At 42.3% G+C, this 26,583-nt stretch overlaps 2 protein-coding genes across 2 annotated transcripts in view; one reads left to right on the plus strand and one right to left on the minus strand.

The window, feature by feature from the left end:
- Positions 1-3,047, minus strand: part of LOC145978277 (uncharacterized) — a 47,224-nt gene extending 44,177 nt beyond the window's left edge. Inside the window, exon 1 of the mRNA XM_083110796.1 lies at positions 3,001-3,047. The gene's annotated coding sequence lies outside the window, so the exon portion shown is untranslated. The remainder of the gene's footprint in view (positions 1-3,000) is intronic.
- Positions 3,048-5,156: 2,109 nt separating this feature from the next.
- On the plus strand, positions 5,157-25,685 carry LOC145978228 (uncharacterized). The gene is made up of 6 exons (XM_083110701.1): positions 5,157-5,329; positions 9,378-9,524; positions 14,099-14,189; positions 15,058-15,143; positions 22,729-22,879; positions 25,473-25,685. The coding sequence occupies exons 1-6, from the start codon at positions 5,327-5,329 to the stop codon at positions 25,643-25,645; spliced, it is 651 nt and encodes a 216-aa protein (XP_082966827.1). The 5' UTR covers positions 5,157-5,326; the 3' UTR covers positions 25,646-25,685.
- The last annotated feature ends 898 nt before the right edge of the window (positions 25,686-26,583 follow it).

Below are 26,583 nucleotides of genomic sequence, written 5' to 3' on the forward strand. Positions count from 1 at the left end.
CCTCTGCTCCAGGGGTCATGGATTCGAATCCCAGGCTGGGCACGGGTGTCATTTGCGAGTGTCACTTTATCAATGTCATCATATCATCACTCATTCTCATCGTCGCGATTAGTCGAAAGTCGCAAGAAAGCGAAGTAAAATAAATCAGGTTAAAGAAAAATATTGACTGATCGCTTGTAGCGAAAGCCCCGTGACTTGATCTGGGCTAGAATTTACATAAAATGAATTTATAATTTTACGTAACAATTTCCAAATACAGTAAAACCTCGTTAATCCGGACCCCAATAAGCCGGACTTCGCTTCATTCGGACAGGCAAAAGGCGGAAAAGAAAATAAAACCACACAGAATGCAAGGTTTTAAATGTGGCTAGAAGTCAACAAGAGAACTTCCCAAAAAAAGGCAGTCATCACTGATGAAATTCTGTTTCACGCAGACTTTGTACTGTACTGTACAGGGTGTACCAAAAGTCCCATTACCCCCCCCCCCCTTTGAATTGTAGACAAACCTGCAAAATGTTATTTTAACAGCATGCGTATGATGAGAGGATGGTATACCATTAAATCAGACCAATGACCACTATTTTGTCCAGAGGATCTGTGTGCACACCACCATTTTCATGGCACAGTATTATTCGCCTCCAGGTGCGATGTGAAATCCTCCGTAACATAAGATGTCAGATCTGGATTTTGGGGTGGCCATTTTAAGATAATTCCTCAATGATGTGTTCAGAGACAAACGGATTAGACGAAGATCGCCAGATTTACCAGCACCTTTATAATGGCCAACCCGAAGTCCAAATCTGACATCTTGTGATAATGCGCGATGGGGACACACCAAACAGAAAGTCGCCCATAATCGTTATCAGACAACTGAGGAAATTCAAGAAGCTGTTCGCAGTTCGTTTGCTTCCTTCAGGTCAGCCAAGTTACGGAGGATTTCACATCGCATCGCACCTGGAGGCGAAGGTAAAAATTTACTATCCTTCGGACACCTCTATTTTTTTGGTTTCGTCAATTTTTGACATTGATACTTACGTATCTGCTTCGCGGAACATTCCTGAAGGTGTATTAACGTTGTTTTGATGAAATTAATTGCAATTTTTCACATTACCAGAACGTCTTTCTGGTAGGTGTTTTCCCTTGCCTGAGACACAATATCGCGAGTACACCTTCCTACATAATTGCGCGTCCGGCTTCTCTTTTGCCAAATTTTTGACATTCAAACTTACGTATCTGCTTCGCGGAACATTCCTGAACGTGTATTGACGTTGGTTTGATGAAAGTAAGAGCAATTTTTCACCTTACGACTACTTCTTCCTCCTACCTTTCCGTTTGCCTCACACACAACATGGCGCGCACACCTTCGTAAATAATAACGCGTAGGAATGACGCATCGGCCTTGTTTTTTCTCGATTTTCAATTGTTATGCAGTGTTTCAACCTTCGGAACCCAAGAAAACCCCGTCGACAAACTTAATCAAATCTATTTCTTTTTAACTTTATTTTTCGCGTTCTGACACCAAATTTTAACTATGTATCCCAACCTAATCAACTAACCTATCCACGCACCAATGGTTCGTGGGGCTAGCGCCAATGGTTTGTGGGGCTAGCGCCAATGGTTCGCGGGGCTATCTTTTTCACTATTGAAACCTTTGCGTGGCCTACTAACCTATCCACGTGCCAATGGTTCGTGTGGCTAGCGCCAATGGTTCGTGGGGCTAGAGCCAATGGTTCGTGGGGCTATCTTTTTCACTATTGAAACCTTTGCGTGGCCTACTAACCTATCCACGCGCCAATGGTTCGTGGGGCTAGCGCCAATGGTTTGTGGGGCTAGCGCCAATGGTTCGCGGGGCTATCTTTTTCACTATTGAAACCTTTGCGTGGCCTACTAACCTATCCACGCGCCAATGGTTCGTGGGGCTAGCGCCAATGGTTCGTGGGGCTATCTTTTTCACTATTGAAACCTTTGCGTGGCCTACTAACCTATCCACGCGCCAATGGTTTGTGGGGCTAGCGCCAATGGTTCGTGGGGCTAGCGCCAATGGTTCGTGGGGCTATCTTTTTCACTATTGAAACCTTTGCGTGGCCTACTAACCTATCCACGCGCCAATGGTTTGTGGGGCTAGCGCCAATGGTTCGTGGGGCTATCTTTTTAACTATTGAAACCTTTGCGTGGCCCTACTAACCTATCCACGCGCCAATGGTTCGTGGGGCTAGCGCCAATGGTTTGTCCACAACCGGCACAAACTTTACAACACACCCACCACACGTCATTCTCCAAACCCTCGATCCACAGTTCTAACTCTCGTCGCAAACGCAGGGAGTTCGAAACACTGGATACCAACAAAACACAATCACGACACGTCATGATAGTCACGACGGTGTATGAAGGTGAAGGTGTACGAACTTCATGGTATACGCAGATGTACGCGCCAAACGCTATCTCCGTCGGAGAATTAATTTTCAACGAACAACATGAATTTCAGCTATGAAACATTGCAACATCACACAAAACACCTTCCCGATGTTCGACAATGCTACAGGAACTTATTACGGTAAGTAGTCTCTTCTGTACAAATAAATAAATGTGTCCGAAGGATAGTAAACTAGTACCGTATACCATCCTCTCATCATACACATGAAGTTAAAATAACATTTTGCAGGTTTGTCTACAATTCAAGGGGGGGGGGGTAATGTGACTTTTGGTACACCCTGTATACTATATTTAGGCCTATGCCCTTTAAATACACCATAATAAACGTGTTTTGTTGCTATAAACGGAGTTTTAATGCACTTTCTACGGTTATTTTAGGTTATTTCAGTTAATCCGGACTTTCGTTAAACCGGTCAACTTATCCCCCTATTAGTCCGGATTAACGAGGTTTTACTGTAACTTAAAAATATTACTTCTCTAGCATCATGGAAGACCAAATGCTAGAAAACTGAATACATAACAACACAAGTGAAACAATAACTAAAAACTTTCACCATTTTACCTTACCCTGTCGTCTACAGCGTGTTCACGATCACCTCTCGCAGGAAAGAAGGAAGGAATTTCAGTGCCAGACAGGAACCAAATGCGCGAGCGGCAGAAGCGATCATTCAGCAGCCTGTTCACGTCACAATGTATATAGCTGACCTCTATCGTGAGAACCTCGAACTATCTCATCAACTCGAATACGGAAATGACAATGCTGAGCGTTTTGTGCCCACGCTAGTAAAAATAATAGTGTTTGTGCACATAAACACAGCCCGCACTCTTCTTGTTCTGTTAAATTAAGATACAAATTAAGGTCGTAGTAATTAATATTTCTGTCCATGGAACGTAAATAAGTTGGTTTAATATCCCGAACGGACACGCCTGTAGAAAATCCACTTTTCCCACATAGGATATATAGGATTGTCTATTTTTTCTCGTTTATGAGATTAATTAATGGCTAAATGAAAGTTCATGTAAGCTTGCGTATTCCTTTTAAATTGTTTGTGGAGGATTTTATAACAGCTAAAGGGCATTCCGGTGCATTTCCCGTGCACAATATTTGAATCAGGCTTTGCGCATGCGTGGGTTCGAGTCTCCTTGGGAAAGCATAAATTTCTTTCTTGGGATCTCCTATTTCGAACTAATTAAGATATTTCTTGGTGGCATTCTCTTCCGAATAAACAAAATGTACAAGCGAGTTGGTCAATAAATATTTCCCCACTGCAACTTTTAAAAATGAGACACCAGCATAGTTGATAACTTTAATTTGCATTTGACAACGTCGACGGTGGTCATGCCATTGATCCAACTGCATTGTGAACTACAGCGCAAAGACCAAGCAGGTGAAAATACTGACAAGGGAGGTTATCTAAGTGTCCCCCTCCGATTTTCATGAAAAATGGCAGGTGTATAGAGCTGCCGAAAGGAGGAAATACGGGATTTTTGATTCGTCTAAAAAACTGTTTTAGGGGGAAAACCCCCCTTCAAATGTCAAGATGAGACAAATTAAAGTGAGGATCTGACCCCTGTGTCCTCCTCCGATTTCCACGAAACTTGGCAGGTGTATAGAGGGGCCCAAAGGAAAGAAATGCGTGCTTTTTTGTTTCGGCTAAAAAAAACGGTTTTAGGGGGCAAAAGCCCCCCTCAAATGTCAAGATGAGGACAAATTTAAGTGGGGATTTGACCCCTGTATCCCCCTCCGATTTCCATGAAACTTGGCAGTGTATAGAGGGGTCCAAAGGAAGAAATAGGTATTTTTTTGTTTCGGCTAAAAAACCTTTTTAAAGGGCAAAAGCCTCCCTCAAATGTCAAGATGAGGACAAATTTAAGTGGGGATCTGACCCCTGTATCCCCCTCCGATTTCGATGAAACTTGGCAGGTGTATAGAGGGGCCCAAAGGAAGAAATACGTGTTTTTTTGTTTCAGCTAAAAAACTGTTTTAGGGGGCAAACCCCCCTCAAATGTCAAAATTTCTAGGGGTAATGAATGCTTTATACATGCTGTGTAGTCATCTATGAAACTATCCTCTTGTGTCCTTGGCTATGGATATCACCTATATGATATCTAGGTAATGCTTGATAGGGTTATGGTTCCCATGTGCGGCTTTTTTGATGCTCCGTTACCCTGCTCTGGTCCGTCTATTGTTATGCCCATGCCTATCCGGGAACAACGGTGTCTATGAATTTGGCATCTCTCTACAATTGCATTGCGTTTGGTACTGACTATCCTAGAGTTCTGTGCTGTGTGTGTTCCAATTATATGTGCGTGTTCTTTCTATGCCAGATTTACGTGGTTTCGGGGTCAGATCCCCATTTCAATTTGACCTCATCTTGACATTTGAGGAGGGATTTTGCCCCTAAAACAGTTTTTTAGCCGAAAGAAAAAAACACGTATTTCTTCCTTTGGGCCCCTCCATACACCTGCCAAGTTTCATGGAAATCGGAGGGGGACACTTAGATAACCTCCCTTGTGAGTGAAATTTACATTGTGATGTTTCACATTTGGAATTTGAATGTTTTCCTTATTGCTAGATTATATTGATGTTGTCGGACGGACAGATAGATAGGACCAAAGCATAAGAATATTTCGTCCACAATTGCTGATTACTACTCTAAAATGTAATAGAAACCACCAACAAATGACCAACCATATTGTCGAAGTATCCATGGCAACCTAGTTCGTCCAGATACAAAGAGTTCGGCTCGTCATGTGTGTTTTTATATATTGTTAGTGAAATTGCAGTTCGTGTAGCACCAGTATGAGGGAGCCACTCGACTGCGTGTGCACACACCTGCATCTTTTCCTCAACAAATGACAGAACGGCAGCAGAGAGTTTAAAGCAGCAGCCATGGTAAATCATTAAAGGGTACGAGTTTTATAGATCGGAGACACATTAAAATCGCATATTTTGTGTTTCGCATGGTTCGTACTTACGAATTGTGTATTGCGGAACATAGTTGAAGGTGCCATTATGCTTTTTACACGAAAAAAAAACGCAATTTTTCACATTCTGGGCGCTTTTTTTATTCCTTTCTTCGCTTCCGGAACACACAATATGGCGGGCACGTCTTGACTCACATTGTGGGTATGCAGTGTTTCAACCTTCTTCACCGAAAAATACCTAATATCGTGTTCGTCACCGGTGGAAATTATACATGCATGCACGAGTAGCTGACGAATAGCCCGGGTAACTGACGGATAGCCCCACGAACCATACACGGATAGCCCCACAAACCATTCACGGAGAGCCCCACGAATCATTCACGGATAGCCCCACGAACCATTTCCGATAAGGTTAGGTTAGGTTTGGTTACATTAGGCAAGCATAGTAAAAAAAAAAAGGAGTTTGAAACACTGACAGGGTCTTACGTCATCAAACTTACGCAGCATCCGGTTGTCGTAGGGCAAGCAAATGAAAGCAATGGCAATTGTGCGTCGGTGAGATATTTCTCTTGAAAAATACATAATTTCCCGGTTAAATATATTCCACGATGAAAGAAAATACCTCGACGAACGTTGTAAACCTTGGAGAAACTCATTTCCGTAAGTAGTTTCTTGTATAAAATTGAAGAAATGTGTCTCCGATGTATGAAACTGTTACCTCCATTAAAGTCCCCGATTCAAGCTGAATTCTTATACGAATGTCTTTGACTCGTATGGAAATTCAACAAGTTCCAGTGTACGCGTTTCCCTCACACCCCGCCCATTTCCGGGAAAATGTTCCTCCATACGTAAGGCCACTATTTTAATGATGATATCAGAAGGTTATGCAGCGGTGAAACTTATATTTACGGAGTCATAGGAGCTAGAATGCATTCAAAAACAGTAGACAATGCACAATGTCATTTGCAACTGAAATCTAACGCCAGGATTCATATGTATGTGGTTCCGAGACTAACACCTCTGTGAGGCCCTCCGCCCCCCCCCCCCCCAACAGATGAAATTTCAGTTGTAAACCTTCAAGTCTAGTTATGTCAGTCAGATGGTTAGATGTTTTGCACATTTCATATAGCTAACTCTAGCCTTCTTAAACCCGAAGGTTTATGGCTGCAACAACACAAGCCTTCCATCTGTCCCTATTTTATTTTATTTATTTATTATCCTGCGCACAACAGGCATCTGTCCTTTTACAGTACACAGTAAATGTCTTACATTTGAGGATTTATACACATAAAAATAATATTTATACACATTTTCAGATATAAAAAAAATACATATAGAGGTTACATATATCATCCTTATGCATTACCGTGGATAAAAAATGAATCAAATCTTACACAATTACATTCATATATGTATGGGTATATATATATATATATATATATATATATATATATATATATATATATATATATATATATACACATAAATAAGGTAAAAAAATAATAAACAGTATTACCACAATTTCCCTTTCCAAGGGGCAAAATTTCCCTTTTTGGACCAATTTTTCCCTTCACCTAACCAAATCATACAATAATAATAATAAGTATTAATAATGGTAGTAGCAGTAGCTGTAATTATTATTATTATTAGTGGTGGTGGTGGAAGCAGTAGTAGCAGTATTTCCGTTGGTCCATGTCCGTGTGAATAAAAAATGTTAAATTTTTCACATACATGTCACTTTCATCGCTTCCTGATCAGATGTCCCAGGTTTGGATTCTGGTAAGGAATCCATAACAGAAATATACCGTGCGTCCATTTCGATCTTCAGCCGGGAGATCGGGAGAAGCGTGGCGGGCGGCGCTGACGGAGATGCCGACATTTGCGGCCTGTAATGCCCGCTTATTTTTATGGACATATGCAGACATTTATATAAATATTGCAAAACGAGCACTAACCTGTGTTATAAGAGTTGTTCAAACTGATATCCACCAAGTGCCAAGTGTGTAGACTTTCGGGGAGAATACGTTGAATAGCCTGAAACTTTCGTGCCTGTAGCTAAAGTCCTTCTGGGTCGGGCCGAGAACTTATCAGCCCCCCTCGTAACGTGAACCTTGCGGCTGGCATTCCAATCCTCTTACTGACACAACACACATACACACTGCAATAACACAAACAAGTAACGGCAAGTAACCAATAATAACACTCTTGCGGACAGTACGAAATTAACACGCTCTTGGTTTACATCTGCTCGCCACTATATTCACAGCTCTGTCGCGAAGGAACAAAAAACTCGAGCTCGGATATTTCGGATTGCAAGGAAGCTCACGAACACCATTGACTTTTAACGGTTTCGTCTACAGCGTAATCTTGATACAGTGTTGCACATTCGAAACCTCCAAACGATCCCCATCGACACAAAACTCTTTCAAGGATATAAACTTAAGCAGGACGTTACTGGTCAAAACTATGATTAAAATGTTTTATTATCTGTGGCTCTTTACATTGTTTTTAAAGCGTATTTTTTTTGTGTATATAAGGGCAGAACTTGGATGAATTACAGATGATAAATTATAACACAGGTTAGTGCTCGTTTTGCAATATTTATATAAATGTCTGCATATGTCCATATAAATAAGCGGGCATTACAGGCCGCAAATGTCGGCATCTCCGCCAGCGCCGCCCGCCACGGTTCTCCCGATCTCTCGGCTGAAGATCGAAATGGACGCACTGTACTAACTAGATGCAGGCAATATTCAAGGAAGGGGAGCAGAAAAAATAACAAAAAAATGAAAATGTGAATATGAAACTGGAACTTAACATAAACTGTAATAATTCAGTCAGATGTCTTAAAATTTCCATAAAATTGTGGTATTTTTAATCGAAATTCCCTTTTCCCTTTTGGCTCAAATTTCGGTCCGAATTTCCCTGCAAAAGGGAAATTTCCCTTCATGTGGCAACACTGGTCCCTATCCTGGGCAAGATCAATCCAATCTTTTCCATCCTTACCGATTCCCTTTAGGTCCATCTGAACGTTATCCCTCCATCTGCGTCCTGGCCTTCCTACAGGTCTCTTACCATCAGGTTTCCCAACAAGAATTCTGTGAACTATTCTTTCCACAAATATCAAACATTTCAAATATCTCATTTCTTTTTCATTTTGTGGCGCTCTTTAAAGCAGTTTATCCTCAGTGGAGGCCCATTTCCCCATGGATGTACCGGGGGTTTAAGGGTTTATATCCTTTCACAAGACAATTAAGAGTCAACCTCATTTATAACTGGACTGCATTTTCCATACTAACGACATTCTGGTGTCTGGACCCGTGGTCAGTATTATCCTCCACGGGACTTGTGCGCTTTCCATATGTGCTTGTGATTGTCCCTTCGTCTACTTCATCTTATCAGTAATCATCTTCATCTTCGCAATTAACCAAAGTTGCAGAAATTCGAACAGAAATAAATCACGTCAATCAACAATCAACCTATACATGCCAGGGGCTGTAGTCCCCAAGTCCCATAATCCGAGAGTGCCGTCGTGTCATTTCGGTGCGAAAGGTTGCATTTATTTGTAAAGGTTCATTCCAAAGTGGCACGTGTCGTTCGTCGCGTCGGTCTGAAAGCTTCCTTAGAAGATTTCGCCTCCAAGTATGTCTACGGTATACTTGGTTAACGTCCAAGATCTTAAGAGAGCTGCCGCCACGAAAGTGGGTGGGGATAAACAGTTGTTTTCGTCCAATCACACTCAACCTTCAGCCAACGGGCGCAGCTGTCATTCTGCTCGTCTACTCCACGTGGAGTCTCAGTCACATGACTGCGGATACGCTGTTGCAACTTCAATGTGAAGACCGTGGGAAGGGAGAGGGACAAGGTGGCGTGTAGTGGATGTTGAGAGTAGATGTGTGGCAACACAGTGCGGTGAATGTGATTGTTGCAGCTGGTGGGCGCGCTCCGTGGACTTCAAACGTAGCTAGCGTGTCGACTATACTTTGAAGATGTACTGACGCCTGTTGTCGTTGCAGCTGAGGACGGGAGGCTTCCTGTCGTCGTTCCCCGGCGCCTGCAGGAGCTGCCTGCACGGGTGCTCGACCGCCATGAGGGACTTATGCCGCCTCTACTGTGGCTTCAGCCTCCGCACGGCCGTCCTCTTCGTCGCGCTATTCGAGGCGGTAAGTAGCCTCCGTTTCTTCATTGAGAGTTTCAGGCTATTAGGAACAGGCAATAAGGCTCTTTTAAAGTCACGAGTCTGTTTGTTTGTTTGATTTGTTGTTTTAAGTCCACTTCATACACAGATAAGCTAATCGGGACTCGACTTGCACTCTACAGGGCACGAGTTTACAATACCGGACCACTCTCCAATTTCTATAAAATTTCGCCTACTTACTAATTTCGGTGTCCTGATGACATATCTGCAGTTCATATTTGGCGGTCACTTGTTAAAATTGTACATTTACGTGTAGAACTTGTAAAATAACCTTGCGATTTACCACGGTGATTGTCCATACACAGCAATTCGAAACCATCTTTCTTTCGCAATTCGTTAATGGTCTTCCTTTAAACACAACAATCTTGCTGACGTCAGACGAGGAATGCGTACGAGGTGTAGATGGCTAGGGATGCGGGTGCAGAAACTACATGCAGATTCGTGATTAGGAGTTCACAATTAGTGAGTAGGCGAAATTTTATAGATATTGGAGAGCGGTCCGGTGTTGTAAACTCGTTCCCTTTAAAGTGGGATCCGAACCGACTGCGATGTGTCTTCAATGGTTATGCAACTCCTTACAAAGGATAGCAAATAATATCAATGAGTTTTTACAATCACTTAGAGCACGGATTCCCAACCCTTTTATGTTCGTGGCACCCTTAGGAATAAATAAAAAACTTGGGGCACCCTTGTTAGATTCTTTTCAACATTTAATCTTAAATCGAAGTGGAATACTCGTATGTTATCTGGAGCAAGTTAAATTTATTGTCAAATAAATACCTACTTCAGTACTAATGCTATTCATTTATTGGAAAGTAATAGAGTGCCTTTCTCTGTCGAGTCGCCGCGGAACGGCGGTTAGCGCGGCGGAAAGTAAGATCGCGTCTGCCGGCAAACGGGATGCAATATCCGCGTAACTGGGGCCGCTAGCCATGTGATGAAAGAAGTTCGTACAATTACATGACAGTTACAATTAAAATGAGCATGTACCTTGTTACACGAGGTGCTGGAAATAATGTCCCCCTGCATCCACACATTTACGGCATTTTTAAAGGAAATTTTCACTAACACGTGTCAGTTCCTCTTCCAAAATTGCTTCATCTTCCTTCCTGATATTTTCTTTAAATTCTTCTAAGGTTTGGTTTCAGGTTTCAAAGCTTGGGTAGCTCGCCACGCAGACGTCATGCAAATGTCTGTTTCTTGCTTAAGGCGTCGGAGGGATTTTTGATCATACTTCAACGTTTCTCCTCATTAAGCACATGCCGATTTATCATTTGCTTCTTAGCAAGAACAGACCCTGATTATCTCAATTTGTTCACAAGAATCTGAACACTGTCTCCGTGTGAAACAGGAACATCTGGGAATTCTGCTGCGAAACGTATTTTAACTTCCCTACAAGAATTCGTAATGACGTATGTTCCGCAACACTCCACCCTTACCGGGCCGCTTCTGGCAGGAAAAACCCAAATAAACAACTAAATAGGCTCGTTAGTCCTGAGTTCCCATCCCGTTCCTCACCAGAGCACTCGGAACCAAAGGATCAATCACAGGCAAGAACTTACTCAATTAATGTTGCAAGGTGATTGCTGAAAACTCGCAGAAATGGGCTTTATACATTTATTTACAATTCAACAAAACAAGGCTCGGATTCTTCCAATAATTCTCTAATTTACATTATTTACATTTCTCTAACTTGAGCCCCACGGCAGAACTGCCAAGTGGAAGCTGAGCATCGGCAGAACTGCCTCGGGATGCTTTTTCTCATTGGAGGCCACTGGAGACCGAAGATCGCTCTCCCTTCTGCTATCCGGTTCATAAACACTCTCCCTTGTCCTCTGCCAGAGGCCATATTTATACTTCCTCCCTCGTCGCAAGGGGGAGGGCTGAAAGTTCAAATCTTATTGGCTCTCTTAAACTACACAGAACCTTGGAAGAAACCCAAGCATACAGAATCATACACAAATACAAAAAAAACAAAAAAACAAATACTGTTTGTAACACGTAAGAGTTGTACATAAAAATGCTTTGTTTCAAATTGTCCGAATAGCCTGGCATTATTAGACAGCAGAATACGTAAACTAAAACAAAACAATCTAAAACACTTGTTAACACCTTAACACTTCACAAACACGTGCAAACTGGACACCTATCTGGACACTGAAGCACTGACGCGTCCAGTGCCAAGGTCAGCGTACAGCTGCAAGTCTAAATGACCGCAGCCGCCCTCCCACTGCCCGGCGTGTTAGCTGCCGATCCACGGACGACTCGATAAAGAAAAGCACTGTATAAGGAACAAACGCCAGAATAGAATACAGTTTACTACAATGGAAATGTCTCAAAAGCGTCTTGTTCTCTTAATGTAAGGCTTGCGATTGCTGCTCAGGCCCAAACATTTGATACCAGGCCTTGACAACGAAACACGCAAATCATCCTGAAGGTTACGCAGTCTATTTCTGGCTTTGGATCCTTTTGTTGCCAGAGCAGACAAATATGAAGTTGAAAAGGACAAAAATAAGTCCATTGTTTTTCTTACTCTGTCAGTCCAAGCCAGAAAACAGCCTCCGATGCCTCACTCTTGGTGAACTTACTAATATTTTTTGTTTTCGTTTTTCGTTTCTTTCGGTTATCCCTAAAATATCTCGCCGGTTCCGCGGCGGAGTGGTTAGCACGTCGCGCTACGACGCCAGAGGTCCCGGGTTCGAATCCCGGCCTGGGCATGGATGTTTGTGAGTGTCCATTCATCAATTTCATCATATCATCACCCATCCCCATCTTCGCAAATTAGTCAAGAATGGCACAAAAAGCGAAGTAAAATAAAGCAAATCAATCAAAAATATAAAATATCTGGCGGCACTCCGGTTGGGAATCACAACCTTAGAGGCTAATTCTGAAATACTTCGTTCCTGTCAACGTGGCAACCTATATAGTGCTCGAATGTCCCTCATAAGGGAACAGCGAGCTCTTGCTATCAGATGACAGACTACAACAGCTACATGCTCGGCGCGAATGGAAATTCGCGATCCATGTAAAACAAAATCAGGCGGTAGATTCCTTCGACTGTAAGAATTATGAATGTATAGTCCACGCATTTACTTCGTTAACGTCGAAGATCAAAGGAAACGGCCGCCACAAATGTGGGTGGGGATAAATAGCGAGGCGCGTTGTTTTCTTTCAATGACACTCAACCTTCAGCTAATGGACGCAGCTGTCATTGTGCTCGTCTACTCCACGTGGAGTCTCAGTCACATTGTTGGAGCTGGTGGGCGCGCTCCGTCGACTTCAAAGCCAGCCGGTCGTTAACGTAGCTAGCACGTCGACTATAATAAAGTTGTGATAAATACCTACGCGAGGGGGCGAAATCGTGACGATGTTAACGGAAAATTCGAAACGTTGGTACTGTTACCACTATTCTGAAATTATTCAAGTCATAAGTCTTGTAATAAAATATCTCGAAGACACGCATTGTATATACACATATTCAGACATTTAGAGTAATTTCGAAAGAAGATAGGGCCTCCCTGATGGTGCAGTGGTAGCGTCGTCGCCTTGTAATGAAGGGGTCCCGGGTTCGATTTCCGGTGGAGGCACATAGTGGTTCGGATCCCACTTTAAAACTGTAGGTCCAGTCCCGATTATCCTTACTGTGCATAAAGTGGACTTAAAACAACAAATCAATCCAATCGAAAAAAGATGTACATGTAAAATGTGAACAGGGTTTAGAACATACTAAAAAATTACATCTTCTGAAAATATAAAGGGTGTTTTTTTAAGAGTGATAGAACTTTCGATAGGGATAGCTGTCATTTGTTTTGTTTTGATGACATGTTGTTTTGTCATTTCATATCAGTGAGCATTGGCAAATGATCATGGAAATACTGACGCCGGAACAACGTTTACAAATTGTGGAAATATATTTCCAAAATCAATGTTCTGTTCTCCAAACGTATAGAGCACTTCGGAAATATCGGTGCTGTCAGTGAATTGGCCTCCAAGATCATGTGACCTAACGCCACTGGATTATTTTCTTTGGGATATCTAAAGTCTCTGGTTTATGCTGATAAACCAGCAACAATTGACGCTTTGGAAGCCAACATAACTCGTGTTATTAACGACGTACGTCCCCAATTACTTGAAAAAGTGGTTCAAAATTGGACTGATCGAATCCAGTGCATCACAGCTAGTTGTGGTGGACATATGCCGGAAATTATTTTCAAAAAGTAAATGTCAGAAAGTTATCTTTCAAATAAAAACACAATTGGCTTCAAACTTATATTTTTATGTGTTTTATTTCAATTCAAAGTTTTATCACTCTAAAAAAAACACCCTATATATCCCGCTTCCAAACTTCTGAGTACTTTGTACTTTCCACACAAAACTATCCATTCCAGGAGAAAAGAGTACCAGAAGATATGTGAAAATGCAACTAACCGGAGGAACGAATGTCCTTCATCCTCTCGCAAATACTCCCGTACTATTACATGAAAACCTCTAATATCATCCTTGCTGTGGTTCCTTAAAAAAAAGCGTGTCTGATTTCAGTCCCTTGGCCTCATAGATGTCCTCCGCGCTGCTCGCCATCCAGCCGACAACCAATCCAGCTGGACGACCGACGCTTCCAGGAACCCTGCCAGTAAGTAGTTACGATGTTTGCAATAAGGGCGAAAGAACAAGGGGTGACGGCGGTCAGATCCACAAGGGGATTCTACATATCAGCCCATCCCGAGTTAATATTCAAATATCCCCGAATTAGATGCTATTATATATAACACAAACAGAGGAGAATACAGAATGTCCATTGTTGTGAAAGGTGTATGGAGGGATGGGGGGTACGGCCCCACAAATTCACAATCTCGGCCATTTGTGGAGGTGATGTGACCAGCATCACGCTTCGACCAGCATTGCCCCCTACAGTTTCCGGTCAAGTACCCATTTTTAGAGGCTCGGTTGTCCCTCTTGGCAGCCAGACGTCCGACCGACTTCTTTAAAAGAAGAAAACCGCTAAGCAGCAGTTTCCCCTGCAATTCCGTTTCACAATTCAATTTGACTTGAATCCCTACTTTTTCATTCAGGATGAACAAACGCAAATATCTGTCTAGCCCAGGAATCGAACCCGTGGCCCGTGGCTTTGAAGCGCGCTGCGGTGACCACTCCGCAAAGGAGGTCCACTCGAGTGCATCAGAGACGCTTTTGACACATACCTGCATGTATATGTGAGTTTGTTTGCGAGCCTCGGTCTCGTCTAAATTTTACAGTCAGTCTGGCTTTTGTCTCATTTTTAAAACGATTTTGACTTCTTCGTCAAATCGAGACAAGAACAAGACTCGTGCCGCTACCATTCCTGGATCAACACGGCTCTTTCCAGCAACTTACGAAACCTCAAGAATAGCATGGACAATGTGAGAATTAAGCCAGGAATGATAAGCTAATCATTACTTGTATGCCATGCGAGTATTATATTGCAACCCCTTCATCAAATAATTGTTTATCTTTCGTTACAGCCCCGTCCTTTCTCTTCCACGTGACCAACGTCTCTGCTGCTTTAAACTTGGCTTCTGCAACACTGTTGACTTTGGGTATCTTGACGGTAAGTGAAGTTGGCCACGAATTCGAGTTCCATTCTAATTCTCCCTGCCTCCTAAGTAGAGTGCTGGAGGCAGAGGATTTCGCTAGATAGCACAAAACGAGCGGTATAGCACAGACCTCTAGATACTAGACTGGAAACGTGGGCCTTTAAACATGGGTAAACTTGAAAGGCTGGGGATACTATCATGGAGGTGAGCATACTTTCATATTTCCACTTGTAACAACTATTTTGAAGATTGTGAGTCATTGCACCACACAAGATTGCCATCTTTTTGTTTACTAAGAATCTTAATGTTCGAATCTTATTGAAATACTTATCTCATTGAAAAAGTATCATTAAACAGAGTAACCAAGTAACAGTAACTTAATGTATGTTCGTTGTATTTCATTCATGTAATTATTATAACTATTTAGTGTGATCATATTCTTTGTGTCATGCCGGACCCTGTGCCCGAGTGGTTAGCACATCGCGCTGCGACGCCAAGGGTTCATTTCAACACTCATCCCCATCTTCGCAAATTAGCCAAAAGGCACAAAACGCGAAGTAAAATAAAGTAAATCAATCAATCAATCTTTGTGTCATATCATTCTGCAATATTAATTATAATTTTATCTATTTAAACTCAGATGTTAATATCTTATGGAAAATGTACGTAAATAACAAACATACACCCTTAATATTAAAATATATAATATCAATTTACAAATGTCATAAAACAATAAATACGACTTGTTCTGGACACCAGAATGGTCTGGACAATCTTGGAGAAAAAAGAGAGAGATAATAACTAAATAATATAACTACGCACACGCAGAGAAACACAACGCCGTTGGTCTCATGCATCTACTGCACATAGGAACGAAGATATGGCCATGTGAAAATATGTAAACAAACTAACAAGTGGCCCACTTGACCGTCAGTACCACGGCATGTAAGACTTCTCAGGTGCCTGACAGAACTGCCTTTACGCAGAGTAAGTTTTGATAGCAGGTCCACGAGATCGTGTTAGTTCGTAGCAAGCAGTCGTAGTGGTAAGAGCGAAGATTATGGTGTTCACAAACATAGAAAAAGCGGACATGATCCTGATTTATGGGGAATGCCGAAAGAATGCCTCAGAAGCCTACCGTGTGTACGCAGAGAGATATCCGGACAGACGACAGCCATCTCGACGTCTGTTTGGTAAGTTATTTATTAAATTAAGAGACACCGGAAGTGTAACACCACGAGCACTTGTGCGGAACAAGCCAACTACAGGTGAGGCAGGTGCAACAAATGTTCTCGCCGCTGTTGCTGTGAATCCGCACGTTAGCTCCCGTGAAATTGCCAGGGATGCTGGGATGAGTCAGCGAAGTGTATTGCGCATTCTGCACACACGCAAGTTTCACCCATATCATATCTCCCTCCATCAGGAACTTCACGGAAATGATTTTGTGGACCGTGTTCGGTTTTGCACATGGATGTTACGACACGACACACCCGATTTGTCACGTATCCTCTTCACTGACGAGGCAACTTTTACCAATCATGCAAATGTCAACCTAAGGAACATGCACTATTGGTCTGTGACAAATCCACATTGGCTTCGCCAAGTGGAACGCCAGCGCCCATGGAGTGTGAACGTGTGGTGTGGTATAGTGGGTGAACATCTCATTGGCCCTTTTTTTATACAAGGGACACTGAATGCTGACCGATACATACAGTTTTTACAACATGAACTGCCTGTACTATTGGAGGACATACCACTTCAGACAAGGAGGGAAATGTGGTACCAACATGAAGGGTGCCCAGCTCACAGTGCAAGACGCGCTACAGCATGTGTGGAAAATACATTTCCAAATCGTTGGATTGGACGTGGAGGGCCTGTCAAATGGCCGGCTCGTTCCCCAGATTTGTCACCGTTAGGCTTTTTCCTGTGGGGAAAGCTGAAGGACATTGTCTACCGGGATGTGCCAACAACTCCAGAGGATATGCAACACCGCATTACTGCGGCCTGTAGGGACATTCCCTACGAGACGCTACATTCTGTGCAACGATCTTTGCGTGGGCGCCTCGTTGCCTGTATCGCAGCTGACGGCCACCACTTTGAACACACACTTTGACAGGTTTTCGCTTCTTACGCAGTGGTTCTTCGACATACTGTCATGGTCATTTTCATTATGCTGTAACACTGTCAAATACATGGTGCTGACGATGTCTACTGTATTTTTTCTTCCTTTAACACGTTCTGTCTTCATCTTGTCCAATGGCTTCCGACATCTCATACTTGTACATGCCGTGGTACTGACGGTCAAGTGGGCCACTTGTTAGTTTGTTTACATATTTTCACATGGCCATATCTTCGTTCCTATGTGCAGTAGATGCACGAGACCAACGGCGTTGTGTTTCTCTGCGTGTGCTCTTTTATATTATGCATGTTATTGTATATCGTTCCATTTAAAAAAATATGACTTTGCTCCAGATGCCCCATTTGTCGATATTTTTCGACCCACCCCATACCTCCGATTTACGAGCCCCAATTGATATTATTGTTTCCCGCAAACCTCACATCGCTACTGTTTCTGGTTTCTTCGCTATTTCAGGTGGTACTTTTAGGTGCCTCACGCGGTATATATATACAGGGTGTCATTTTAATGGCGCCCACGGACCACAGATTCGTATAGAGGACATCAAAACAAACAACTTTTCCCAGTAACATTTTTCCCGCTGGTGCGTCGATTCGACGCTACAGCCGTTCAAAAAAGACCGTTTTGCCGCCTATATGCTGGCAACCCAACACAACATTTGATCGTACCTCTGACGTCATATCCTAGGGCGAAACAGCGAATGGCAGGGTTGCAAGGAACAAACAAAATTTGTGAAAAATGACAAACTACCAACCACATTATTAGCTGTAAAACGAAGCGAGAGACGCGTCCAGCAGACCGAACATCATAGCCTACAGCCAGAAGATCAACAATCATCTCAGGCCCTGATATGACTGGGAAGTGAACCAACGATATGAGAAATGGTAAAAAAGTATTCAAAATGAAATGTCAATGTCGGATTTTGTCTCAGCCTACATCTAAAATATCAACAACAATAAATTTTATTGCACTTACAGCTTACACCTGGCTGTTTACGCCCAACTACATGTCAAATATTTGCAAATCTCGTTGCAAGGTTGATATCTACAGGTTTGTGTCCAGATGCCATGCGGTACTTTTGTGCTGATAACGGAAGTATCCGAGATTCACGTTGTTACATTATGGCTAAAACAAGTACAACCACAGTAACAATCTAATGATGAATCAGTACCGAATACACTGCCCTGTTCACATTTGCAAACTATTGCATGTGTATCCGGTGCATAAGTAAACACAGTCTCCTTAGAGCTTGTATTGCTACTACTTATATTCCTGTATTTTCAATCATTTTTGCCACTTGCCTCATAATGTTCTGAAATAAAATAAAATAAAATAAAATAAAATAAAATAAAAGTGGCCCGGAGAACAAAGTTCCATGGTACAATCTCCGGGCCACTTTTATTTGCCCCACCCGGTATTATGTGTTGCTTACCTTGGAATTTTGAGTTCTTTCATTTCTATTTTGTCATCTGTTCAGTGTGTTACAGACAACTAGCCTCAGAAGGACGAAGTGGATAGACTAAATTGTAGATGCCAACTTGGTAACTAGATTTTTAAATATTTGACATGTAAGCTGAGACAAAATTCGATATGACCACTTCCACAAAAAAGAAAAAAAAGGTAAAGTGCTCCCCTGTGCAAAGCACCACGCCATGAAGGCGTATAGGGGGTGTGGGGGTAACGCCCCACACTTTCTTGATCCGGTCGTGAGTGGGGGTGATGTGATCAGCATCACGCCCCTGACCGCCTTTACCCCCCAGGGTTTCCCCCAGGTACCCATGTTATTCGACGCTGGGTGGGCGCCGGGGCCGCTTCCATTGTTAGAAAAGTTCCCGGATTTGAACCGGCCGGGGATCGAACCCGGGACCTTTAGCATGGTAGTCAGACGCGTTACCGACTTTTTTTAATTTTTTTTAAAGGAAAGCCCCTATGCGGAAGCTTCCCCCATCACACTTCATTCACTCATTTCATTTCATTCATATTTCAATTTCAGGACTTTTCAGGACAGACAATCACAAACATCCATGTCCGAGCCAGGATTCGAACCCGGGACCCCCGGCGTCGTAGCGCGATGTGCTAACCACTCCGCCACGGGGGCCGACTAAGCCACCGCGGCTACCATTTTTCGTATCGTTTGTTTACTTCCTGTTAGGTTACAGAACGTGTTTTCTCGTTTTGTGTTACGGTACATAATGTGGCTGATTGTAGCTATGTCATTTTTCACAGAGTATGTGTGTTCCTGGCAACCCTGGAACGCATCGCTTCACGACGGGATATGACGTCACAAATGCAATCAAATGTTGTGTGTGGTTGTCAGCATTCAGGCGGCAAGACGGTTTTTTTTAACTACTGTAGCGCCGAAACGACGCACCAACGAGAGAAATGTTACTGAGAAAAGTTGTTTGTTTTGATGTCCTCTATACGTTTCCGTGGTCCGTGGGCGTCATTAAAATGACACCCTGTGTGTATATATAAAGGTAAAGTGCTCCCCTGTGCATAGCACCACGCCATGAAGGCGTATAGGGTGTGTGGAGGTAACGCCCCACACTTTCTTGATCCGGTCGTGAGTGGGGGTGATGTGATCAGCATCACGCCCCTGACCGCCTTTACCCCCCAGGGTTTCCCCCAGGTACCCATGTTATTCGACGCTGGGTGGGCGCCGGGGCCGCTTTCATCGTTAGAAAAGTTCCCGGATTTGATCCGGCCGGGGATCGAACCTTATATTATTTATTTATTGTTTTTTTCTTTCTTTGTTTGATGTACATGCATGTAATTGTACGTTATAAATAAAAAAAACAATAAAGAAAGGAAAACAAAGCGGGGGAACCGATAAATTCATAGCAATTGACGTCCTGGTTTATTTAAAGGCACCAGGACATAAGCGTATACCCTCGAATGTAGGCGGGTGGAGGCGGGCTGCTTTGGGGGTTCCCCGTCTTTATTTATTTTATCGTTGCACATGTAATATTAATTAATAACAAAATTAATTAAATGTTGTGTAAATTATACTGATATAAACGTGTATGTATTCAAAATGCTTAGAGTAAATAAAGATTATGTTATTTACTAAGAAGGATATAACTCTACATATTCCACTCCACAATTGAGAACAAATAATTTCTTCATAAATGTGAAAACAATGAAGGCTATAATGTGTAGCTCCGCCATATTTCTATCCCACTATGAGCGAGCGAAGATGCGCGGTTTAAAACAAAAGCGCATCGTTTCCAGTCTGCATCTAGAAGTCTGTGCGGTACATACTCGAAGCCCGGTAGTTCACGTATAACCGTAATTTGTCTGTGGTAGTAAGCCCTCAAACATGGATCGTGAGGTTAGAGACGCAGTTAAATTGAAGGCTAGACTGCACAATCGACCCTTGTGTTTTACCGTAAAAGAAAAAATATGTTCATTCGTAGTACTTAATTCGTGCATCGATTTGGCACTCTGCATTTTTCAATTAGAAGTTCCTGTTCTGTGAAATAATATAAACTTTCTTACATTACTTACCATAGGAGCCTTCCTTGATCGAAATCCATGATCTGAACACACAGTATTGCCAGGTTCAACTTCGGATTTTAAACTGGATTGCTTGCGAATTTCCACTAGAATTCAACTTTCTTTACTTCGTTTCTTCATCTGTATTTATGATTTTCATTTTATTTTTGGTCTATTTTTTAGTAGCTGTACATTATTTTCGTTATTTTAAATTGTTTACTTCAATTTGTTAGGGAAATAAGTGTTTTTTGGTGATTTTATTGTTCAAAGTTGTTCTAGCATTGTGCTAGACCCTGACTTCACTTGTCTCCCTTATCGCACAAAGTAAGGACATCCTTGAATTGTGACGTCACTCGAGGAATGCCTACGTTGTTAGGTTAGGTGTGTTAGGTTTGGTTCTCTTAGCATAAATACACTGTAAGTGTATTATTTATGCTAAGATAACTAAACCCAAGAAGCCTAGGCATCTAGCCTTCCATCTGCACGTAAATTAGGCTCATTATGTTTCATTTATAATGGAGTTTCTTCACACTTAATACTAGTTTTTTCCACTTCCAATTGTTTCCTCACCATAAATCCTACATTTCTGGAATTCTTGGTTCATACACTTTGCAACGATGTATTATACACATTTCTTTTTAGAAGGGTCGATTCGACATCCTTACCTTGAAATGATATTCCATTGCATACGCTCGAGGGTGGAGACGAACGACTACGAGCGAGCGAACGTGGTCCCGTACGGACTCCAGTATGAACCGCCATGATTGCGGCCACACCACGTAGCCTTGTTTAGATCCTTGACCAAGACTGCCACATACCCAGCGGTGAGGGTCACGAAGAAGAAGAAGAAGAATCCACCACGTAGCGTTCGCTACATCTGCACCAACTGCACGTTTGTTTAAATCACGGATGTCTGTGTTAGTATTTTTTTTTATTTATTTATTTCGCAAAGATCCTTAACAGAACATATTGTTCCAATAATAAAGGATCATATTAAAACATTTATCATAAAGAATAAATATACATTTTAAAAATGAATTGAATTCCGTATGCTTACAACAACTGGCCTCAATCATGACGTAGGTGACGTTGGTAAAACACACTTACATACAGAACTACTACAGAGCACTCCCTGACATTAGCTACGAGACTCGGCGGCAAGCGGCCCGGCGTCAGCGCTTGTCTTTCCCGGTGAACGGGGTCCGCGACAGTCGCTAGAGTCGGCTATTAAAATTAGTTTTTATATTGTGTACTAACCTTTACTACAGAAAGTGTTGAAAATGATGTCCCTCTGCTGCAACACATTCCTGGCATCTCCGAAGGAAATTGGCATTTACACGTGCAAGTTCGTCTACTGTAATTCTCCCGATTTCTCGTACAATACTCTCTTTTAACTCCCGGATGGTGTGCGGAGTGTCTTTGTATAATTTATTTTTTAGATTTCCCCATTTTTCTTTCCACTTTTATTCAGAACTGACCCTGTTACTCTAAACTTTTTTACGAGGTTTAATATAGTGTTCCTATGTGGAACGGGAACACCAGGAAATTTCGTTGCAAAACGTCGTCGCACTTCTCCACAATTCCTCTTTCCGAAGTAACACTCGACAAGATAAATCATTTGTTGTAATGTAAACTTTTGTGGTGCCATATTAAGCCACAATCTTCAACACACGGACACGACACAACACAACTTCCGAGGGAGGATTATACTGGCGTCAGTCTGCAACGTCAACAGAAAGGGAAAGAGAGCGAAAAAAACAGACTGTAGCATGCGACTGTCGCGGATCCCGTTCACCGGAAAAGACAAGCTCTGACGCCGGCGCGCTTGCCGCCGAGTCTCGTAGCGAATGTCAGGGAATGCTCTGTAGTTGCACTTGAAAAAATCGCCTCAGGGTTTTATCTCTTTATTTGAACAACGGTATGTCTTACGTAGACCGAGGATGTAGACTTTTCCTGTGTGTTTGCAGATGACCCCTGACATGATGCTGCCCTGGCTTCTCCTGTCGTTCACCCGGATGACGAGCGAGTACTTGGCGGTCGTCGCTTCGACTCTCAAGACGGGACGAACCAGCAAGGGGCACGCCGGCGTCACCTTTGCCCTGGGGATGGCGTCTCTCTGTAAGTACACGTCAAATTGACATTTCTTCCACAAGATGAAACGGTGGTTCTAATATTGAAACCGCCTTAACCCTTAGGTACTATAGATGTTGAGAATAGTGTTGCCCACGGGACGAGACGGGACAGGCTTTTAAAAATTCGAGACGAGACGAGATTGATCATGTGTCCCGAGACAAACGAATATTTTCGAGACGAGACAGCATTTCACAGCATTTCCACGAGACGAGACAGGCCAAAGTCTCGTCTCGTGGGCAATACTAGTTGAGAATCATCTCACTACAAAAGAGGGTTCTGTCGGACCGCTGTTCGGATTTTGAGCTGTTATGTTATTTTCATTCTCTGGCGCGTTTCACGTGATTGATTGATTTGGTGTTTTAAGTCCACTTTATGCAGATTAAGGCTAATCGGGACTGGACCTACAGATTAACGTGTGATCCGAACCACTATGTGCCTCCACTGGGTTTAGTTAAAGAAACGGACGTAAATAATTTATGCAAAGAGGAAGATAATTAGTTAAAAATTGCAACAATGACTCCTTTATGTTTTTGAAATTCGAATTGCCTAAAATTTATACATTTTTATGTTGCCAGGAGAGAGGTAATTCGAAGTAATATTAATATTTTGCTGAAATTAAAAATGAGTTATGAGACATTTCAAACACAACGTAACAAAAACACACGTAACTAACGGCAGCTCTGTCAGACCCCTCGTCGAAAATAGAATTCAATAAGATTTAAAAAAGAGAAACAAGACCTCGCGACCTTGAAAGCGTGTAGCCAGCACCCGAACTGAGAGATATGGAGTAGGGTTCATTTGTGGTGGATGGGTGCGAGAAATAAAGTAAAATATCATTTCAGCTCGTAGATCCTCACGGATCCTTACGACTCGACCTGCTACAACTGAAGAATCTCTGCGATTTCTGTGGACAAAGTGGCGGTGACTGGGTTCCAAAACTGTGGGGAGGGGGGACAAGGACAGTTTACTCTCCCTTGGTATATAAGGTTTAGCATAGTGCGCGGGTAAACGTGGCAAATAGTGGAGGCAACCTATACCGCGTTTGTTACAACCTGTCCCGGTTCCCGCGCTAACTGGTCGCTGGCTTTTCTCCGTGCTGGGGAAAGTCAAAGCCAGGCAGCCAATTAAAATACGCAACGTCGCAACAGCGTCTACGTAAGCGCCTCTCTTCTGGCTTTCATTCGCTCCTCGCTGCCCAGCAGACGATTTTTTCCTCGTTTCTCATTGTCACCGAAACTGTCGAGCGATCGCTAACGCGGGAATAGGGACAGGTTATAACAAACGCGGTATAATTAGTCGTCGCCACTGTGCGGACATGTCACGTCGAACTATGCAGGATGTTCCTCTACCACTGCAAGAATCGTTGCTTAGAAAAGATTGTCATCTACTGGACGTCACCATCAAGACATAAACCTTCCCATCTCTTTAGCAGTATGTAATAATGTAATTGCATCCTACACAGAAAAAAACTGGTTTGTTTGGAATTACCAAAAAAGTTTGGTTAAGCTGTTTGGTTATGCTTTTTTGTTTCCGATAACCAAACGTTGTTTGTAATTACGAAAGTATTTTGTTTATGAATACTAAAAAAATTGGTCAGACGAAATATGGTACTCTTAAAGAAAATGATACATATGTAATTAAATAGAAACAAAACGTTTGGTTAAGTTTACTATATGTGCGTGAGCGTGCTTTCGAATTTGAAAAAACGATTGTCCAGTTTCGTCGAGTGTAGTATGAAAATCCTTTGTCGAAAATTGAAAGTCATGTAGACTCGAAACGAGTCTTTATGTTGTTGTGTAAGCAAATATCCTGAAAAAGAGCTCAGAATATACTTACTTTATACTGAGTTTCCTACACCGGCTGCTAGATGGTTCTGTCAAAATGTGTAGAAGAAACATAAGTTTTTGTACAACAAATAATGGTACATTTGATTGTAATCATAGTGAAAAATTGTGCTTTAACACTCTTCGAAAGATGTGTGAACATTACAGCTACAAATTAAAGAAGAAAATGCACTGCAGTGAATAAAAATGAATCTCCCATGAGCAACCTTTTTGATTCTGGACTATATAAGTAAAAGCTAAGCATGGCGCAGATAAACAAACAGGCTTCAAAAACTGTTAGTTCATGTGAACTTTCTCTTCTGAATGTGTATTTTGAGATCGGTTAGTTTCTACAAACTATCCACCCTAGCTTAGCCAGATTATAACATAAGAAATTATGAATAAATTATTTGGTTTAACTAAACAAATGAGCTACATTTTGTTCGATTTACCAAAATATTTGGTTTTGGTAACCAAAAAATTGGTAACGACAAACAAATGGAACTTGACCAAATCTTTTGGTACTGGTGAACTATTGTTTGGTTGATGCCTATTTAAACAAACGATTTGTTCACCACCACCAATTTTTTGGTTAATCAAAACAAACATTTTTCTCTGTGTATGCACTATTTATTTCCATGATTAAATCCTCTTCTGTAGATCTCCGTTTCAAAATGTGTCGTCATTTTGAGACACCCTTTATATCCACCTCTACTGGAAGTTAGTGTTAGAAAGTACTATTTGTATCTTTTCAGTTGCATACCTCTACATGTGGCTGTGCGTGCTGACCTTCTACAACGCCAGCCGCCACTGCCCCCCTGCCCCTTGCGGGAGACGCCTGGCCGAGGAGAGGTCCTCCTTCCCCTTCTTCTACTTCGACGCCAGGAACCAGGGCAACGAGCGTTTGGAGGACGAAATTAAGGTGTAAACTGATCCTGGTCGCTCCTCTGCAATACACGCTGTTTACAGGAACCCCTTCATTTTGTTTCTATTATTATTATAAAGTGCACAGCGTTGGTCTACAGTTTCACCTCATCCTTTACCTCAAACCTTGATGTCTAGGCGTATAGTTGACGCGTTTACTTGGTTAACGTGTAACATCTGAAGCGAGATGTCGCCACGAACATGGGTGGTGATAAACAGTGGGCGAGTTGTTTTCGTCCAATCACAATCAACCTTCAGCCAATGGGCGCAGCTGTCATTCCGCTCGTCTAGTCCACGTGGAGTCTCAACCGTGCGTTGAATGTATTGTTGGAGCTGGTGGGCGCGCTCCGTCGACTTCAAAGCCAGTCGCTCGTTAACGTAGCTAGCGCGTCGACTATAACAGCTACTTGAAAATGAGTTTGTAAAGAAATCAATGACACGATCGTAGAACTTAAATGCGCTGTTTCTTAGTACGTGTAATACCCTTTTCACAATTGAAATCAAAGAGATATTGAACTTTAAACGATCTTGTCCTTGAGTTGCTCAGCAGTATGTCTTCATTCTCTTGAGCGCAGAGAAATATATTTCGACAGAAGCTGTTGGAATCGAACAAGATAACTTGTGACACTCACAAAGAACACCCATGTCCAGGACGGGATTCGAACCCATGACCCAAGAATGTTAAGGTGTATACCAGCTGCTTAGAATGTACTTTTTTTATGTCTATTTTCCCGTTCTATCTCTCTCTTGTTTCCTCTCTATTTCCATTTCTTTCTTTTTCCCTCTTTCTTGTTTTCTCTGTCTTCTTCCTTTCCCCTTTACCTCTTTCCTTCTTACTCTGAATCTCTCTTTCACCTTATGTTGCATTCTCCTGTCTCTCTTTTTCCCGGAAAGGCTAGAATATTGTAAAGATAGATATTACGATCTAGGGGGTGGGATACA

Source organism: Lepisma saccharinum, chromosome 24 (assembly GCF_977018435.1).
Source record: "Lepisma saccharinum chromosome 24, izLepSacc3.1, whole genome shotgun sequence".
NCBI lineage: Eukaryota > Metazoa > Arthropoda > Insecta > Zygentoma > Lepismatidae > Lepisma > Lepisma saccharinum.